At 44.3% G+C, this 21903-nt stretch overlaps 1 protein-coding gene and 1 pseudogene across 1 annotated transcript; one reads left to right on the top strand and one right to left on the bottom strand.

Annotated features, from left to right (window-relative positions):
* Positions 1–10241: 10241 nt before the first annotated feature.
* Positions 10242–12489, top strand: LOC109744393 (uncharacterized). Its single transcript, XM_020303506.4, has one exon. It carries the CDS (start codon positions 10572–10574, stop codon positions 11640–11642), a length of 1071 nt encoding a protein of 356 aa, XP_020159095.1. The 5' UTR covers positions 10242–10571; the 3' UTR covers positions 11643–12489.
* Positions 12490–19615: 7126 nt separating this feature from the next.
* Positions 19616–21619, bottom strand: LOC123497105 (uncharacterized; annotated as a pseudogene).
* Positions 21620–21903: the final 284 nt, after the last annotated feature.

The following is a 21903-nucleotide window of genomic DNA, read 5'->3' as shown; positions in this document are numbered from 1 at the left end:
CGACCAAGCACGGAGATAAGAGAGGACACTTCTCTCTATTAGCTAGCTAACACAATATATGAAACCCTAAATTAACCCTACAAAACCCCCAAAACCCCCCAACCCCCCCCCCCTCCCTTTCAAACAAAAAAACCCCAGCCCCTGAAATGCTGACGCGTGGACGCTTATTGGTCTCGGTTGGTGCTACCAACCGGGACAAAAGGCCCCCCTGCCTGGGCTCGCCGCAGCGGCCACGTGGAGGCCCATCTGTCCCGGTTGGTGTAAGAACCGAGACTAAAGGTATAGGGCTGTAGTACCGACCCTTTAGTCCCGGTTCCTCAACCGGGACAAATGGGCCTTACGAACCGGGACAAATGGCCCTTTTTCTACTAGTGCTGGATGGCCATCTCATGGGGCAGAGTTGTCAGAAGGTAAGAAAAGACTTGCTGATCTTGAGCATACCAGGTCTGGAACTCCGGGTTGGGCTTCTTCGTCTTGGTCTTGCCATCAGACGTGGCCCCTTCAAGGTGCATGGGTGGCACCGGGTGATCGACGTCGAGGTACTGCTCTATGCGGGCTCCTCTGATCACCGACAGAACGGTCGCCCGCCATAGGGCTTGATTGTTCTTGCTGAGCTTCTCGGAGGCGGCGTGAACAAATGAAGAGGATGGGAAGGAATTTGAAGGTGTCGCCATGGATGATCTCGAGAAGTGCTCAAAACTAGGGTTGGCTGCGTTAAGCGTGATGCCTCTTGGCAGGGACGCCTTCATGTTAATATAGGCAGAGAGATTACAAGATATGGCGCAGGTAGTTGGTTGGTTATCAACTTGTCCTCTACTCCAAGCTACACATAAGATAGAGGATATCCTAGCCAACAACCTGCGCCACAATTCACATGGATACAGACGCGTTACATTGTCACGTTACACAACTACGGTCCTATTCTTTTAACATGGCCAACTAGCTAGCTAGCTGCTCGAGTTACGGAGGTATAGCAAGTAGCTAGCGTATTGGTACGTCCGTACGGTGGTGCAGCGCGTGTTGGCTTCCGCTGCTTGTCGGCTGCCTCTCCGGGCATGAACACAACATGCACACATATCATCTCTCTCGGACAGTAGAACAGATCGATGATTGTGGGTTGGTAAGTGTGTGTTTGTTTGTTTGCTATCTTCTCTTTCCAGCCTAATTCGGTCGGTCTCTTTCTCTCTCTCTATACATTGCTGCCGCTAAGCAAGCTGATTAAATTAATCGTTCAATCAGTAGGACTAGTGATTAACTTCCTCTTTGCGACTTGGGTGCGTACTTTAGCTATCTTGTGCCACACATATATTAGTTAAGGATTATTGATTGATCACTTAAAGAATGTACGACACAATATGTATTGGCCGGGGACCAAACCGGACGTGCATGCACAAAACGGTGGTCAAAGCTAGCACTCCATGCATGGATGTATTTGGGGTGGACAGGGAATTAAAGTGAGATACTAGGCCTGAACCTGTACGTGGATCAGTGATTGCGACCGTGGTACATTTACTAAGACCATGTACGGAGTCATTTTTGTCGATGCCATTGCTAGCTTAGGTTCCTTTCAAATACAGTTGTAGTATTAGTGTGGCCGGATGTGTCTTTCTTACCTCAAGCAGTTATCACGAGGTACAGATAGAGGAAAAAGAGCAGTAGTAGAAAGGGATAGCAAGGTAGTCGAGTACACATTCACGCGCTGGCGGTCGCGGTACACGTAAGTGACGTAAGATTAGCGAGGGAAGGGAAGGAGGGCACATGCATGGGTAGCTTCTGGGCATTATGTTTGGTGTAAACGAGGCATGCATGCATACCTGAGAGTGAGAGTGAGAGCAGAAGCCAAGGACCGGAATCCGGAGAGGAGATGATGGACGGCCCGATTCATTCAATTAATAAGGTGGCGGAGGAAGAAGAAAACAAAGGAGAGGAGAGGAGAGATGGATGGACATGGACGACCATCCATGGTGGCCGGCGGGAGTACTAGAGGAAAGGAAAGAGACGAATCTTACTGTTTTGTCAGTGCAACGACCGGAACCTGCTCATCATACCAACCAACCGGGAAGCACAGTACTAGTTCGTCACAGGACCGGCCATCAGGCTGCTACTGCTAGCTAGCTAGCTAGGAGTAGCTACCAGCTAGAGTACACACATAGACACAGTCTCGCCGTCCCTCTGTCGATCTGTCTGTGAGCTTGCTTGCTTCTCTCTCTCTAGGGCTCTCCTCTCATACACAACAACAGGACTTCCACGCACCCGGTGCGTCAACAGGACCGCCGGTAGAGAGAGAGAGAGGATCAATCGGTCCCAGGCTTCTCTTACATTATCTGTCAGCGACAAAACTGGTAGATACCAAACTCACTGTGCTCTATCATATCTCCTCTCTCTAGGACGGCAGTAGTGAGGCCAACTCCACCGCGTGACCCTAAACGGACGTCCGATTTGACTGGATTTTGTCCCTTTGGGGCGTCAATGGGTTCGCCCGTGTCCGCGTTTGTCCGATGGGTTATGGGTACGCCCAACGCGCCGCAGCATCCCAAAACCTGTCCGGGGTGGACGTGAATAAAAAAATATAAAAATTTAAATAAAATGACTAAAAAGTAAATAAACGCAGTTAAAAAAACATAAAACATATATATAGGGGTTATGGCCACAAAACGGCCCAGTTTCTCAGTCCACTTAAACGGCCCAGTTTCATAATTAACTTAAAACCAAAATAAAAAACGCTTCCGGCGCGTTCCTGCCGCGCCCGTCGATGACGTGGCCGTCGCTGTCTTCACTGGCCGCCGGTGTCGTCGTCGTCGCTGACGAGGTCGACTTAGTCCGGCGGCGTCCATAGGTGGGCCGACGGTCCGTGGTGCACGGGGGCGGCGGGCTGGAAGGTGGCCGGTGCCTGCACCACCTCCTCCCGAGGCGAGGCCTCCCGCTCCGGCGACCGCGGCGGCGTGGGGCACCAGTTCACGGCCCTCAGGGCGGCCGCCATCTGCTCAGCGGAGCACGACCAGCTCCACCCCTGGCCCACCAGGTCAGGGTGGAACGCGGCCACCGGCGGCTCCTCCATCACCTCCTCCTTCGGCACCATCTCCAGCTCGGGGATGGCGACGTCGCCGGCCGCGGAGAGGGCCGTCATCTCCTCAAGGTCCTCCCATTGGCGCTCGTCGTGCGTGTGCATGGAGTCCTCCAGCACACGCGCCATGAGCCGGGCCTCCTCCTCCGCCGTCATGCGAGGAGGTGGGGGTGGCGATGGAGATGGCGACGGCGACGGCGTGGGCGTCAGGCCGCGCACCCGCGTACGCCCGCGCGCCTGGGGAGCCGCACGGGGCTCACGTGGCCGCCGCGGCCCCGTCGACGTGCCGGCGAAGAACGACGCCCGTCGCACGTCGTGCTCATTGCGGAGCCAAGTGTCCCACAATGACGAGTCGGGGGCGTACCTCTCGTCGTAGTAGAGGTCGTCCGGGAGGAGGCGGCGGCGGCGCTGGATCTCCTGGTGGCGCGCACGGCCGCTCTGCAGGACGGGCGGGATCGACACGCGGTCAACCGACAGGTGCCAGTTATTGGGGAGGTGGATGTCGCTCCAGGGCAGCGGCGTCCTCGTCTTCCAATAACGGCGGCAGACGGCCGCCTCGATGTAGTGCCGGTCGCGCTCGCAGGCGGCCGTGGGCGCGATGGAGAACGCGGGCGGCGCAGGGGCCTGACGTGGTGGCGAGGGCGACGCGGGCTCTTCCTTCTTCACCGAGCCGCGGCGGCGTCCCGACGAGGAACCAGCCTCACGGTCGTGCTTGCCTTTGCGGCCGTAGTTCCATAGCCCCATGGCTGCGGGCGACCGGCCGGCGAGTTCTTGGCTAGGGTTTGGGACTGGGGCTGTCGGGTTTCGAGGAGGCCGCGGGTGGCGTTGGGCAGTGTGGACGACGACCGGTCCACGGTTCCCATTTAAGAAGGACCGTGACCCCTTGCCTGGGCGGATGACAGGCGGGGCCTCTCGCGCGTGCGCATTTATGTGGGCGGGTGGGAGGTAGGTGGCTGCCTGCCACGCGGCCCCGACGCGAACGAGGCGCGCGTCCGTTTGGTGTCCGCCGTGACCCAAACCCGGCGCAAGTTTGCGCTCGAAATGGGTCGGTCCGAACACAAAACGGACCAGATGGGTCCGGACCGTCGCGCGCTGGGCCGCCTCGTTTGTCCGTTTTATCCCAAACGGCCGGGGCCGGACATGATAGGGCCGCGCGGTGGAGTTGGCCTGAGATAGAGCTATCTGTGCGTGTGTACCGGAGAGAGATCAGAACCAGAAGAGAGAGATGAGAGGAGAGAGCGTGCGTGTGTGCTGTGCTGTGCTATGCGGTATAGTGCGGTAGAAGCGAGTGAGCTGTCCACATGCGCTGTCGTGCCAAAGCACAGACCCACGCCTGTTGCATGCACCACACCACACCACCGCCCCGCACCAGCTGCACTGCACCACGCCCGCCCGTAGCCGGTCTAACGGCCTCTTCTCCCGGCCCCCGCGCGCGCTGCTCACTGGAACTGGAACCATCTCCTCCGCCGTAATCATGCTCATCTACCTGGCCACTAGGATTGTGTGTGTACTAGTAGTATGTATGCCAGTTTTCCTGGACGAATTTTCGTCTGTGGATCCATGGGATGGAATGCCCCAAAAACAGTTTCCCGCCCGGCCCGGCCCCCCTTGCTTGGTTGCTACTCGTTCATTAGCATGCAATGCAGTTTCCAGAAATATACTAGTAGAAATACTACAGAGTAGAGGGGAATCTGTTTGCGCTATACAGTACCATAGAGTCCGGACACGATCGACGAGCGACGAGTAGTGGCGGGAGAAATGGTGGTGCAGAAATCACGTTCCGAATAAGAAAAGATTGTACCACTCCCCGCACGCACGCACGGTGAAAACTAGACATTTACACGTACGGCAGCAGTGATGCATGTCTCTCTTCTTTTCACAGCACACAGCACGCAGCACACGGCAGCTTCTTGCATGCATGACTCGGATGGATCGGACGGCTCCCATCAATCCGCTACAGCAACGAGCACCCACGACACGTTGGGCCCGGCGTGCCAATCTGCCGACCGATCAACAGCGGATGGCGATGCATCACTTGTCGTTTTCCCTCCAGGGAATTCTCACCTCCACTGCTTCCCTGCATTTTTTGGACCTCTCAACACTGGGTCCCATCCACTAACCAAGAAAAAACAATACTTACTATAGTAAAAAAGAGTTAAATACATCATGGGTGCCTTAACTTATCATGTCCGGTCAGTTTAGTGCCTAATTTGCAAAATACATGAAAGTGGTGCTCTAACTTGTCTGGCTGTGCAAATACGGTGCCTCCTACGGTATCCGGGCATACGCCCTGCCCCGCATGGCGAACCAGTATGGTGGCAGCCGCATGTCAGTGACCGGGAGCAATTTTTTTTACAGCCAACCCCCTCATATTTTATTTATTTACACATAATTGTATCACATATAGATGCATATTGATAGGTCCAACCTGTCAGGTTTGGGTCCCACATATCAGCTGCACCAAGCACGGCGGTATGTCCAAATCACAGATATAACACAATTTATAATAATTATACCATATGAAATAATAAATAGAAATAAGAAAGAAAAAGGGGGATCCAAAGAGTCGAACCCAGGAGCTTAGGTGTGCCACCCTTGCAATCTACTCCCTCCGTTCCTAAATATTTGTCTTTCTAGAGATTTCAACAAGTGACTACATACGAAGCAAAATGAGTGAACCTACACTCTAAAATATGCCTACATACATTCGTATGTTGTAACCATTTGAAATGGCTAGAAAGACAAATATTTGGGAACGGAGGGAGTAGCCGATAAACTAAGCAAGATGTATGTTTAATTAGAGCATTTAGTTAGAATTTTGCTACACATTTATTTGTCTCACCCTCTAAAGATGTAAGCATTATTTCTCCATTTTAGGCATCATGTGGTGTCCTGCCTCGTGGTTATATTGTTCGCCGAGGGACCTCTCGATGCTACCAACACGTGTTTGTGCTAACCAACAGACAAGACACCATTCGATGCCTAAATGAGATAATTTAGTTCTTAAACGTTTTAATAATGAGGGAGATTTAGGGAATATGCTAGTGCATTTGAAAAAAAATGATTTTGAAACATGTTTCACGTGTATTATAAAATTGTAAACTTATTTTTGAAAGGTGTTTGTCATGCATTCCGAAAATTGACAACATGTATTTAAAAAAAGTTCAACGTGTATTTGAAAGATCATTGTGTAAAATTATTCGTGCATTTCTACAAACATCTTTAACATGTTTTAATATATTTCTAGAATTACTATTATTACACAATAAATTTCAATACACGTTGAACAATTACAATGTCATTCTTTTGGTAACTGTGTATTTCAAAAATAGAGTAATACAATGAAGATACACAATAAATGTCCGTGCTTGTGGTCCTGCATGAAGATACATAAACTTACACAATAATTTTCAATGTAGTTGAACGGTCTAAATCCACATAAATTTTAGAAAATGTTCATGTCAACCTCTTCAAAGTACACAATAATAATAATAGAATAAAGATTTAAAATACACAATAATGCCCTACTGATAATTATTGCATTTTTATTTGATAAAATTTACATATCATAAAAACTAAAACCAGAACTTGAAAAAAATAAAAACATGTAGAAAATGTGTTGAACAATTGCAGACCGATAAGCCGAATTGGTATATATACATTTCTAGCTAATACTACAACGTATAACATAGTTTGGCCGGGTGGCCAGCACGTAGGAGTTCAAATTTCCATCCCAGCAAAAATAAAAAATCACTCATCCACTTCAAGCCATTATCATGTGGGCCGCCACCACGCTAGCACTTGACACGGGCAAGGCGTACACCTGAATACGGTAGGAGGCACCGTATTTGCAGGGACGGACAGGTTAGAGCACCACTTTCATGTATTTTACAACTTTATACACCAAACTGGCGGTACATGACAAGTTAAGCCACCCGTTGTGTATTTCACTCTACCAAAAAGCAACAGAGAGAGAGTGAGAGAAAAAAAAAGAGAGAGACAAGTGACTGCAACAGTGATGAATTGTTCTTCTCGGGAGCCGGGAAAAACTTCTCTGGCTAGCAGCCGGCCTCGGGATTCTGACCGCCCAATAACATTTCTTTTTGCTTATCTAGAGTATAGTTTGCTGGTTTAGATCGATCGAGCCTTGTACTAGCGCTGTACGAGCCGATGCTTTACTATTTAGAGCATCACCAGTGCTGTGGTCCTACACTACATGGATTCTAGTAGATCTCGTAGTCGCAGGACAACTATGTGCATGTAATGTACTGCAAGGTTCAATTGACAACGTTCTAATCACGACTACTACATGGCATGGCTTCCACTAAATAATTAGTAACCAGTAGTAGTAGCAAAGCACTTCTTCGGTCAATGTACATATGGACGTGAAAACATCCTGCAACTACAAGTATGTACATCTGAGCGAATGCCCGGCCTCTGTATAAATGATGCACACAGCCAAAAGAAGAATGTCCTTTATTGAAGAAAAAATATGTACATCTAGAAGACCAGGGGCGCATAAATTCCCAATATGTACTAAAATTAGGTTGCTGTTTTTGTTTTGGGAGAGAACGTACAAGTATTGGTTACTCCTTCAGATACTCTTGTAACTATAGATATATTAATTTTAAGACTGGCCATAGTGGGAGTAACTTCAATATTAACATATAGTCCAACTCTGCAAATTTGCCTATATGGCAATGAGTTAATGAGGAGAGAGAATTCTTTTATAACTTAGCTAGTTATCGTAACATCACATATTCTATAACCTAATAAATGAAACTTTGCATGACACTACACTTACTAATACCCACTACGAAGGTAGTAACATAGCCGCCGAGGGTCATGTGTACTCCACTATTTACTAATAACATTGTCAATTCAATCAAACTGGGCTGAAAGCTTTTACTAGTAGAATTGTGTGTGTTTCTCTTGTTGTATCCGCAACAAGAACATACGAACAGATTACGTTATTCCCTAAATGCTTGTGTTGCCTCTACACACAACAGATTATTACACAGCTTACCCTCGGCCTTATGTTTCCGGGCCTATACAATATTGTCAAATAGAAAGAAGTTTCCGTTGCACCTAAAAAAACATAGATGGAAAAGTTGTACAAAATGTGTCTTAATGTGCCTTTTCTGGAAATAATCAATTCGACATGTTTTAAATGTCAGGGTTGCTAAGATCTTGCCACGTTCTATTCATAAAGCGTTCCAGTAAGTATTGTGGATTAGTTCAACAACCGCTTCAATAGTGGAAGAAGATTTCCGGAACACAGGTGTGGCGGCACGCAGATTTCTAGATGTCGATTGTTCGCGATTCGAAAACTGGTTTGGTCTTCGCATGTGCGTTAACCCTTAATTACCTTAGATGGGGTCCATGCGTGCAGCTTTTCTCAGCTTCCAGTGGCTCAACCCATCCCACATCCGATGCCTTTTCTTTTGACATTTAAATTTGTATTGGTTATATCTTTTGAACCAAAAATCCAATTTATATTCTGTTTCCATATCCATGTTCCTTGTGACAAGGGCTTTCAAATAATATCCATATTGAATATGTTTTGATGAGTTTTTAAAACTTCGTCAAGTTTCAACCTCTGAAACTTACAAGCTAACAACAAAATCGCAAGTTTCAAAAACTGAAACTTAAGATTTGGTGTTCTCGACGTGCAGAATCCAACGACTTTGCAGATCACGAGGCAAATCGGGCGGCCAGACATGTTTCAACTACTAAACTTGATAGGAATGATGATAAATTTAGTAAGTTTCAAAAACTAAAACTTAAACCCTAAGCCCTAAAACCAGAACCCTAAGATCATATGTAACTTCGTAAACTTGGTAAAACTTAATGTTACGACTTACGACTATCAAATTTCAATATTTGAAACTTGGATTTTTTTTTAAGTTGTCAAACAAATTCAAGACTGGTCTTGTTTGAAAGTTTTTGTCGCGATGAAAACAAATATGTAAACAAAACTTAATTTTAGACTTTACGTTCAAACTATAAAGTAGATTAAAATTAAAAGGTGAACTGAAAAAAAAGGCATGGCAGATGGAATGGATGGCGTATGCAACTCTTGCAAAAGCTGCGAAGAGTATGCATGAATAGACCCCGTTGTACAGTAATCAAAGCCTTAAGATTAATCAAGTTTACAAATTTAAAGCAATCGAACAGCCGGGCACGACTGGGTAGGTACGTGCCCCGCACTTGCATGTCCCTGCGATTTTCGATTGAATAGGGTGCATCCTATGTCTAAAGTTCAAATCCGTGCGGGATTTTGTGCTTTATTTTGGGCAATATGGAATTGTCGCGTGGTAATGCTTTTGGCATGACGAACGCTATCCATTTTTGCTCGTCATCTACATAGCAACTTACTGGATCCTATCTCTGACGGGAGAGGGGTTGGGCTTCCACGGTCTGTAGGCGAAACCTATGAGAGATAGTCGCTAGGAATCTGTTCAACAGATTTGGAGGGCGGCCTAATAATAGGATATGTGACGCATGAGGCTTCATATTTCTTGTTTATGGGCGGTTGTAATATAACCCGCCTAGTCTTTGCCCTCTTGGACTTTTGTTTTTCTATTTAGACATTATATATAGTGTAAATTTTGCAATAATTAATTAAGGATCATGTGCATTGATCAATGCAAATGCCTGTGCTTTCAGCCCTATTTCGAAAAGATGAAAGAAGTCCGCCCAAAAACTAGGCAAAGTGCAGCACATATACAAATAGACAGTGCCCCAGTCAATTCAAAGGCAATAGCATCAATCAGAATGACAACAACAACAACTCCCACACATAGCCTATACACCATACTCATACACGTACACATACAATACCCACCCCACTTACACACTAAAACGGCTTTTACAATACAAAGCTCAGATGTGTTCAAAAAGTAAAAAACTCAGATATGGCACCACATGCAATAATACATAACACACGCAAATTCAGCAACGCAAACATCATCAGTATTTTTTCCCTTTCGAAACCTAACCATCTTCTAATATATTTTGTTGGAAACTTAAAAAATTAATTAATTAACCATGGATCTGATCTAGTAAGACTGTAGTATGTGCGCGGGAGCTAGCAGGTAGCATGCAGACGCGGCGCTCGTGGCCCGCGCTGGGCTGCTATATAAGCTGAGGTAGGCTGCGTGCGACCGCTTCCCTCTCTAGCTACTAATCTTGCCTTGTCGTCGCTGTTCGCGGAGCTGCAAGGAAGGAAGGAAGGAAGGAAGGAAGTGTGGTAGTATCACCATCAGCTCGCAATAATACCTGCACGCCCATTTTGTTGTGTAGCCCTTGTCAGCGAACCTCGCAGCTGAAAACCCCACCCACCCCGGCCCCCTCCCCCTCTCCTCCCCATCCCATTCCATTCCCACCTCCGTCCGTCGATCGATCAGTCTTTCCTGCGTGCGTGCTTCGTCTCTAGCAGCCGCCTTTGCGCGTCTTGATCTGTAGACGTACGTACGGGGGTGCGGGCGGAGGAGGAGATCAATTCATGGCTGGCGCGGGCGGGGGGACTGCTGCGGCTGCGGTGGTGCAGCCAGCCGCCGCTGCTGGCGCGGGGAGGAGCAGCTCTTCGTCGGCCGGAGCCGGTGGCGGTGGCGCTGGGGGCGGTCCCGTGGCGGACCCGCGGGCGGAGGCGCTGCGTTGCCCACGCTGCGACTCGGCCAACACCAAGTTCTGCTACTACAACAACTACTCGCTGTCGCAGCCGCGCCACTTCTGCAAGGCCTGCAAGCGCTACTGGACGCGCGGGGGCACGCTCCGCAACGTCCCCGTCGGCGGAGGCTGCCGCAAGAACAAGCGCTCCAGGAGCAGCAACGGATCAGGGGGAAGGCCGGGCTCCTGCGCTGTCGTCGCCTCCTCCAACGCCGCTGCCGGCGGCATCGCGTCGTCTACCTCCATGTCGCTCCCGCCGCCGGGCTCCCTCTCCTCGGCGCTGGGCCTCCACGGCCACGGGAGCAGCTCCCTGGCCTCGCTGCTGCTCGGGAGCGGCGCCTCGGGCGGTGACCACCTCGGCCTCTTCCACGCCATGCAGTCGGTCGTCTCGGACGCCACCGCCTACGAGATGCACCAGCAGCACCAGACCCAGGTGGATCAGCTGCTGGGGCTCGGCTACGGCGCCGGCGACGCCAACGGCTCGCAGATCCACATCAAGCCCTGGCAGCAGCACCTTCAAGACGGAGCTGGCGGTCTCTTTGACGGCTTCTACGCGCCGCTGCTGTCCGGCTCCATCGTGCCGGGACTGGAGGAGCTGCATGTGAAGGCCGAGGCCACCGCCGGCGAGCACCACCACCATCACCAGAAGAAGGCGACCGATGGGGATCAGCAGAGCTGGGATCAACATCCAACGTCGTCGTCGTCTAACGTCGAGGCTAACATCATGGCCTCGGACGCGCTCATGGCCGCCGCCGCCGCGGCGTCCATGAACCCAGCGGTCAGCAACGCTGCCACGGCGCCGACGTCCTCCCCTCTCATGTACTGGGGCAACGGGAACATCGGCGGCTCGCCTGCAACGTGGCCAGATATGGCCAACTGCGGATCCTCCATTGCAACCTTCTTCTAGCCGGCCGTCCAGTGAGTCTCGAACTCTCGACGGATGGCTAGCTCGTTGCCGTTGGTCGTTAACTTGTCGATTTTTCTCCTCCATTTTTCCAGTTAACTCTTTCCTTGACTAAATAACATGTAATTTGTGGGGGGGAAGCTAAGATGGGAGAGAATACTCTGGGTAGCTAGAGAGGGAGATGATCTCGAAGTCGGAGGTCAGAAAGCAGTTAGATCCAAAAAGAATCATAGGGTTTTTTCTCTTTCGCCGATGGAGAGATGGATCCACCAGTCCAGTCCATGTTCTTGTGCGGCGTCGCCTTCAATCGATAATCAAGAAGACGAGGGCATGCATGCATAGATCAACGCGGAGAAGAGGGAAGAAGCACGCAAGCAAGTGTAAGTCTAGATCACTCCTGGCTATACTGCTTGATTTGCTGCTTCTCCCTCTCCTTGGGTGTTTTGTATATAAGGCATATGGTGTAGGTGTGGGGAGGATATATGAGAGCTAGCTAGCAATAGCATGCAGCAGCAATGGTGGTGCAAGTAATGAGCCTCTCTCTCTCTCTAGCTTTCTCTCTCATCTTGGCATTTTAATTAGTGTGTTTAATTGGTTACTCCAATTTGCCAACTCTCGTTAGATGCACAAGTTAATACTAGTACTCCTCCCCTGGAAGCTTAATTAGAGAACTGTTTTTGAGTTCTCAAGCATTGGTCACCTTTTTAAGGGTTTCTTCTTCCTTTCTCTCTTTCTCTCTCTTCTAGAGTGGATTTCTTTCATTTTCTTGCGGTTATTTTTTGTTCAAACTCTGTTGTACCAGTGATGACATTGTGAGTTATGAGGAATTAAACTGGTACTGTTGTCCTGATGATGATTCATACAAGTCCCCATATATGTGTGTGTAACTAAGAATGAATACTATATGCACGCATTCTATCAACTTGCTAGCTATAGTTGCTTCACTTTTAGTGCATGTGGATGGATGTCTCACTTTTGGTCATGTGCAGCAGCTTTAGCTAGCGAGCTTTAATTCGCGCTCCCTCTTGTGGATGCGCGAGCGAGCGCATGATCAGATCTTTGAATTCTGTGCATTTTGGGAGAGGGCTGTCTTATTTGTGAAGGATCGATCCATCATAGGATTCCCGCATGCAGTGCCACTCAGGCAAGTTAGCGCTATCATGTTTCTGTGATCAGAATCTTATATGCCCACGTTTGCAGATAGACGGCGAGGGTAAAAATACGGCTGTTTACATATGCTTGTTCTTTCCTGCATGTCTCGTAGCCATTTTTGGACCCGTATTTTGATGCTAGCAATGTTCACGCTGCTGCTACGTGAGTGTACCATGAAAAGGAAAGGGAGATAAATTTGGGAAGAAGAAGGTAAGCAATGTGTGTGCTAGCTAGAAGGCACTTGAAATGGAGGACATTTAATTAGGTTGGGTTTTGTGTGCATGTAGGAGTATATAAAAGGTATATTCTAATTTGGATTTAGATTCTTGGCAAAAAGGTGCTTGCATGTCAGTTTCATATATAGGAAAAAATTGTTTTCGCCATGTCTCTTACTATATATCTTTTACTTCTAGTAACAACTGAAAAAGTCCACTATGATTTTCAATTTTCCAATAAACTTACAATTGTGCACCTAACCTACTTATAGTAACAACTGAAAAAGCAACAATATATATCATGTTGACATCATTTTCGCCTCTGTAAATATGTGTATGTACATAGACGAGTAAACTGCACTGGATGTGATCTGCAATATCACTTCGCCTTCTCAAGTTCTCTAAAATGATTCCATCAATATTTTCAGTTCATTAGTCCACTAATACTGTCAAGGGAGCGTTTGAGAATTCAAACTTACAATTGTTATTTTAAACTATCTCAAAATAATATATTAATGCTTTCCATATTTTCTGTGTAGTGTTGGATTAAAAATAATAGTAAATCCATTCAATTAGCTAGGGAGTCATATATGAACTATATAGTACTCCATATGTTCTAAATTATAAGATGTTCTAACCTTATTTTTTTTCTAAATCGGATGTATATAGACGTGTTTTAGTGTATTTGTTCATTCATTTTAGTCCGTATGTAGTCCATATTGAAATATCCAAAACGTCTTATAATTTGGAGAGACGTCATATTATGTTACCATCCTTTTGTAGTTTATTCTGTGAATATTGGGGATTTATGCATTTGAATCTATTGTATAGATGTAACTTCTATAGTACTGTTACCCCGCAAAAAAAACTTGTATAGTACTGTTCTCTTTTTTTTTTTTGCATGCATGCTGTTCCTAGATTACGGCCTCATTAAATTGTTGTACAATTAAAGTGTTATAATGCGGCAACAGCAAGACTTTATATTCAGCAGTTCATTGAATACGCATGCTACTCAATCATACACATGTGGATACACTGCTAGAATTAACACGAGTATTAACTGATTGTACACAACTTGCTTGTGTATGATGTTTAATCCTAGTTTCAACATTTCTTTGGCAACATCAGCCCTTCTCAGTTTGTGGCACTTGAATCTCTTTTGGCTTAATTTGTTACTCCATCCGTTCTTAAATATTTGTCTTTCTAGAGATTTTAACAAGTGACTACATACCAAGCAAAATGAGTAAATCTACACTCTAAAATATGTCTATATACATCCGTATATGGTAGTTCATTTGAAATCTCTAAAAAGACAAATATTTAAAAACGGAGGGAGTATATTGCATGCGCACGCACGTACGTACTTAATGTTTGCATGCATCCTGAATTTAATGCATGCATCTCTCGGCTCCTTTTCTTCTTCTGACGGGCCTGCTCATACTATATACATATCATATTCAACTGAAATATTGGTGGATTGGATATAGCCGCGAGTCACCCTGGATAATAACATCAGGTGCATATCCTTATGCATAGTGATCGATCTTTAACCCAGGGTCTGCAAATCCAGAGTCGTACGTACTCTGCGTGCTTTTAAAACGCACTATTACTTGTACTACTGCAAAGACATAATAAACCCCTTCAATTTTAATTAAATGCCTTTTCTGCTACCGACAGCTGGTGCCAAATCTCTTTCTGATGGTTTTGCTTCTCGGATTCATAACTTCGTATGAGCAGATGTTTGTGTCAAGTACGTACAAAAGGTAGTAGATCATCAGGGTCCATACGTAGTCTGATGACCCATTGCACATTTTCTTATCTTTCTGGTGTTACCATACAAAAGGCTGAGTTACTAGATTTTGAAGTAGGAATCTATGGTTAGCAAGCTTATCTAACATATGTCCATGTGACATTTAGTTTCTCCTTTTCTTTCTTTCAATGGAAGATAATCCACGGTCTCTTCATCGATTGATGCAGACAATCATATAAATAAAAATGTCTAATGTGTGAACTTGTATGCAAAAGATATTTAACTTTTCTTACAGTCCTATATATTACTAACTGTGGCAGTATAAGTACCTCTGGGAGAAAGTCCCAGTCATTGAAGCTGACAAAACAAGTGCACGAGAGGACATCCTCAACCCATAGGCATATGAACCCACTTTTTAAAAATGCATTTTAAACGCATTTTAAAATGTCAAAATTTCGAGAGAGAAAATTTGACGCATACATCTTTGCAACATGTGTGCGCGGCACAAAGTTTTGTGAAAAAAAAACTCTTTTTATTTTGCCTCTATGAAAAAGATAAATTTCAGTGCTTCTAAATAACGTTCCGCGACACAGTTTTTTGAGACTTTCTGCACGCACATAGAATGTGAAGATGTATGTGTTATTTCTTTTCAGATTTTTTTGGCATTTAGAAATGAGTTTTCTGAAGTGAGTTCATATGCCCATGGGTTCATCCATGTACTTTCCACATTTGCAGTGGCAGCTCTATTTTTATGCTTGAAGATACCCTAGCTAGCACTGTGGTGAATACGGAAAAGAAATGACTTAGATGTGAGAGACGAGGGGAATACAAGAGAAAGCATAAATCATTCACTAATGGAATCAACAAGTGTCGATTACACTTGTCAAAGGGCGAAAAGCACTCGACAAACAACCTCACCAGCAAATACAACTTTGCCATGTGTTTTTCCATGGACACTCGACAATGGTGTACTTTACTGATACGTCAAAAAAGGTGTACTTGCCGTGTTTCTTAGAAATGTGCGGCAAACAAAAATCAACAAAAAAAGAAATGGAACCAACGTGCCATGTGTCCACACTTTGCGAGTGTCAAGTGCACTTAGTAAATATATGTCGTGTGATAGGTCAATTGTGTTGGGGCACGCAGTATGCTACGCTAGTGACAGACAAGAATTTCTGTCGTCGAGATAATGTATAGGAACAGGTTATACCACTAGATACGCAATCACGACAACAAGAGAAGAGTTGGAGAAGCGCGTCTCCATCTCCTCCTTGCAAATCCCTCGAATGGCTCCTCGCGGTTCCTCGAATGGTTCATTAGAGCGCCTTTAAGGTATCCACATGTATGTGGAGCAACCTCGGTCGCTGGATTGCAAGATCCAAACAGGCAACTTCGGTGCGGGGAGTGGCGACCGTGGCTAGGGTGGGTACAAAAACATCAACCTTAAACCGTGAGTCCCACTCTCATTTATATAGACCTCTCTAATGGCCTTCTACACTAGAGGCCCATTAGAGCTCTAAATCCAATCTAATTTGGATCTTCATCCAAATTAGTCTCCAACCACTAGTACAAAGCCGTCCTACACAAACGGTTCAAATCCCCTTCCGCTTACACAGTTCTGAATCATCGCCTTGCTAAGGTGGGTGATAGGGGTGTGCATCAAGCATGGCCCTGATTAATCGTTGATGACATAGGTCCTCTGATCAGACATGATAAGTGTGAAAGTGCACATGTGCGATCTGGAGAACTATGATACGTCTCCAACGTATCGACTTTTCCGAACACTTTTGCTCTTGTTTTGAACTCTAATTTGCATGATTTGAATGAATCTAACCCGGACTGACGATATTTTCAGCAGAATTACCGTGGTGTTGTTTTTGTGCAGAAATAAAAGTTCTCAAAATTGGAAGAAACTTGGTGGAGATTTTTTATTGAATAAATAAAAAATACGGGAATGAAGATCCACCAGGGGGGGCCACCAACTGTCTGCTACTTGTGAGCTGTGTTGGGATTTTTCTCGAAGAGGAGAGGATGATGTGGTACATTAGAGATAAGTATTTCCCTCGGTTATGAAACCAAGGCTATCAATCCAGAAGGAGAACCAAGCAACACTATGTAAACAACACCCGCACACAAACAACAAATACTTGCAACCCAACGCGTAGAGGAGTTGTCAATCCCTCAACGGTTACGAGCGAGATTAAACAATATAGTTTTGATAGATAGATCTGACAAAAATACAAAATAAAATAAATAAAAGAAAATTGCAGCAACGTATTTTTGGTTTTAATATATGATAGAAAATAGACCCGGGGGCCATAGTTTCACTAGAGGCTTATCTCATAAAAATAGTATACGGTGGGTAGACAAATTACTGTTGGGCAATTGACAGAAAAGCAAATAATTATGACAATATCCAAGGCAATGGTCATGTATATAGGCATCACGTCCGAGACAAGTAGACTGAAACGATTCTGCATCTACTACTATTACTCCACACATCGACCACTATCCAGCATGCATCTAGTGTATTAAGTTCATAGAAGAACAGAGTGTAGCCTTAAACAAGATGACATGATGTACACAAGATAAACTCATGTATGAACTAAATCCCATCTTGTTACCCTTAATAGCAATGATACATATGTGTCATGTCCCTTTCTGTCACTGGGATTGAGCACCGCAAGATCAGACCTATCACAAAGCACCTCTTCCCATGACAAAATAATTTAATCTAGTGAGATAAACCAAACAAACAAGTCGAAGAATATAACAATCATGCATAAAAGAGTTCAGAGAAAACTGAAATAATATTCATGGACAGATCTGATCATAAATTGACAATTCATCGGATCCCAACAAACACACAGCAAAAAGTCATTACATCCAATAGATCTCCAAGAACACCGAGGAGAACATTGTGTTGAAGATCAAAAAGAGAGAAGAAGCCATCTAGCTACTAACTATGGACCCATAGGTCCGTGGTAAACTACTCATGCATCATCGTAGGGGCAGCAAGGATGATGAAGAACCCCTTCGTGATCGTTTCCCCCTTCGGCAGAGTGCCAAAAAAGGCCTCTAGGTTGGATCTCGTGGTTCTGGAACTTGCGGCGGCGGAAAAAGTATTTCGTGGACTCCCTCGTAGGTTTCCTGATTTTAGAGTATTTATAGAGGCGTTGTTAGGTCAAATGGAGGCTTGTGGGCCCCACTAGTTACCAGGGCGCGCCCTGGTGCCTAGTGGGCCACTCCTTCGTCTTCTCGTTCCCTCCTGAAGCTTCTAGGGTCTCTTATTGCCAGAAAAAAATCTCGAAAAAGTTTCATGGCATTTGGACACCATTTTGTACTGATATTCTGCAAAGTCAAAAACAAGCAAAAAACAGCAACTGGCACTGGGCACTAAGTTAATAGGTTAGTCCCAAAAAATGATATAAAGTTGCTTGTAAATGTATATAAAACATCCAAGATTGATAATATAATAGCATGAAACAATAAAAAATTATAGATACGTTGGAGAAGTATCAAGCATCCCCAAGCTTAATTCCTACTCATCTTCGAGTAGGTAAATGATAAAAACATAATTTTTGATGTGGAATGCTACCTAACATATTCATCATATATTCTTTTCTTGTAGCATGGACATTTGGACTTGAATGATTCAAAGCAATAGTCTATAAATTGACATGAAGATATCAATACTCAAGCATATCAACAAGCAACCATGTCTTTCAAAATGTCAATGCCAAAGAAAGTTATTCCTAGCCCATTATGCTCATTGATCCATTCATGAAGCACACACAAATATTAGCTACAGCCAATGCACAAGTATGACAATAGTGTTCTCTAGTTGGTGCTTTATAAGAGAAGATGGAGACTCAAGATTAAAATAAAAATTGCACAAAAGTAAATAGATAGGCCCTTCGCGGAGGGAAGTAGACATTTGTAGTGGTGCCAGAGCTCATAGCTTAAATTTAGAGATAAAAAATATTTTGAGAGGCATGCTTTTCCTGTCAACGAAAACGACTGAGAATTCCCAATATCTTCCATGCTAGATATATTATAGGCGGTTCCCAAATAGAAACTAAAGTTTATTTCCTTCCCACCATTCTTTCACAATCCATGGCTAGTCGTATCCACGGGTGCCTTCCATACCAACACTTACCAAGGAGTTTATTATCATAGTATTTTTTCATTTTGGGACTGGGCATCCCTATTACCTGCCACACTCTCGTGCAATGGCAAGTGAATAAACACTCATCCTGAGAATAAAATACCTAGCATGAAAAATATTGGCCACCCCCTGTCGCTTCATGAGCGGTACAGGCACACAAAATGGATCATTTTGAAATTTAGAGTTAGCACATGCAAATTTACTTGGAACGACATGGAAATTCCCAGGCCCGTCTCCAGGAATTCGGGGCCTCGGTGCGAAAAGGAAAATGGGGTCCTAATATTTGTAAAAAAACATGATATAACTCAAGCATAATCACTTCATTATTGAATTTAACTTTATGTCATTTCATACAATGTATAGAAAATTCTCAAGTATCAATGCAAAATACTAAAACTAATAAACTGACCTCATGCTCTATTGAAAAGTGTCATCCGTCTTGTGTTCCTTGAAATAAAATCTTCAATTATATCTTCATAATTAATCTTCTCCAATACATCATTTTCAAGTGCTACTGTTGCCAAACCATTTAGTCTTTCTTGTGTCATAGTAGAACGCAAGTAGGATTTCAACAACTTGAGTTTAGAAAAGCTCCTTTCCGCAGATGCAACAGTTACAGGAATGGTTAACAAAATCCTGTATGAAAAAATAGCAATAGGATAGAAGGGGCGCTTTAGAAAAACCTCAAGAATATCAGCAGGGCCCATAGATTTCTTAACTAAATCCTGGATGAAACTAACTCGCAGAACAGTTCTGGTCTATCAATGTCTTTCTGGTCTCCACTCTTAAATGCATTCTCAAGATTAACACAAGCAGCCAACATACTCTTATCATCCAAAGATTGCAGCCTATCTGAAGTAAATAAGAAACCAAAAGTTTTTTCATACCCCTGATATTGCTCAAATCTCCTGGTAAGTGAAACTATAGCTTGATCAACCACTTGCAGAAAATAATTGACCCTAAATGACTCCTTTGCAGATTGTGAAACAATAGATGCGTCATCTACGCCCTCATCAGATTGTCTTCTTCTTTTGATTTTACGGTTGGTGCGGAACTCTGGATGAATATCCATCTCAAGTGCAATTTCTTTTGCACCTTCTAGTGCTTTTAAAAATCCAGTATCTCTATACTTACTGAAAAATGAAAGCAGGCCTTGTATAGACTCAATTGCAATATCAATAAGCATGTCCTTTGATTGTAGCTGCTTGCTGATCAAATTAACAGTGGATAATATATCATACCAGATAATTATTGACACTAAAAATTCAAAACCACCAAGTTCATTTTCTGTCAATGATTGAGCTTCACTACTTGTCAATGGGTCATTATCAATTTCAGCCACTTGTAGTAAGGCCTCCCTTATTTCTGGCATTTGAATCCTTATAGCCTTAACACTCTCAACATGACTCTCCCAACGAGTAGATGACAATGACTTGACAGTCAACTTCTTCAAGTTATCTTTCAGAATTTGCCATCGTTTAGTAGAATTAGCAAATATTGTATTGATGCGTTGTATGACTCCAAAAAAATCTGTTGCTTTACGACAAGACTTCGCCATATCACATAGTGCTAGATTTATACTATGACAACCACAAGCTGAATAAAATTCCCTTGGATTTTTCTCCAAAAATTTCTATTGTACCCCCTTATTGTTTCCTTTCATATTTGACCCATTATCATAACCCTGTCCTCTCACATTGTCCATATCAAGACCAAGATTCTTCAACTCCTCTTTAAGAACATTAAATAGACCTTGCCTAGTGGTATCATTCACCTCCAAAAATCTTAAGAAAGATTCTTCAATGCAAACAGAAGCAGAAGATGTATCAACATACCTAATTATCAAAGACATCTGTTCTTGATGGCTTGCATCGGGAGTACAATCAAGAATAACTGAGAAATATTTTGCTTCCTTTACCTTTTCAATGATTCTAGACCTGATGGCAGTAGAGAGCATACTTATTAACTCATTCTGGATAGAAGGGCCAAGGTAGTGATCACGAATTTTATCATTGGTGATGCGGTCAACATGCTCTTTGATAATTGGGTCGAATTCAACCAACATTTCAACCAATCCTAGAAAATTTCCATTGCTATTACTGCCACGAAATGCTATATTACGTCCTCCAAGAAATTTTACAATCAAAAAAATCCTGAGCAAAACTTTTCTCCAATGTTCCTTTTCTTTTTCAAGTTCTCGCTGAGCAACTTTATCAATTGTTTGATTCTTCTAGAACCTTAGACGGTAGTCATACCATGCAGTTATATTTGGACATGCTCTCTACTTGATTCATGCTCTTTAAGTATAGCCCCAAGATGAATCCAGTCACTTAAACCATGTGGCTAGCTGGCCTCTCACAAGCCCCCTTTTTAATAATTTGCAACAAAAACAAAATACTTTGTCAAGTTCGCTACTGCATACAAGCCACTCTCTGTCAAACATTTCTCCATTTGAGAGAATTCTATTAAATGATAATGCAGAAAACCTTCTAGAGAACTTGTCATATGGACCATGCTCAATATCTTCTCTTTTAGGACCCTTTTGCAGCAAAATATCAATCTTTTTAGGATCAAGTCCATCCCAACTTCTAGGATCAAAGATCTCAGGCTGAACATAATTATTCATGTCATCGGAAATATTAGGACCATGATCTTCATCAGCAATATTGGCATCATGTCGCACCCTGATTTTCATGCCACAACACTTAAGCTAATTAATCATGATAAAATGTGGTTTGACAAAAACTTTTGAGTGTTTTGGTCTTTGTTTGATTGGATTTGGTTTGCTGTTTTCAAGTGCTCTTTAAACTCAACACAACTCCACCTTCTATACTTCATCTCCTTGCCCCAAACTTCTGCCCAATAATCATGCCATGTTTATAGTGATATATGGTATTTTCTTACAAAAATAATTTGGCCAAATAGTATTTTCTAAATTTAGTTTTGCAAAACCCCCTGAATTGAGGTTTGCACTACAAG

This window comes from Aegilops tauschii, chromosome 2, assembly GCF_002575655.3.
Source record: "Aegilops tauschii subsp. strangulata cultivar AL8/78 chromosome 2, Aet v6.0, whole genome shotgun sequence".
NCBI lineage: Eukaryota > Viridiplantae > Streptophyta > Magnoliopsida > Poales > Poaceae > Aegilops > Aegilops tauschii.
This window is presented reverse-complemented; position numbering and strand designations above follow the sequence as displayed.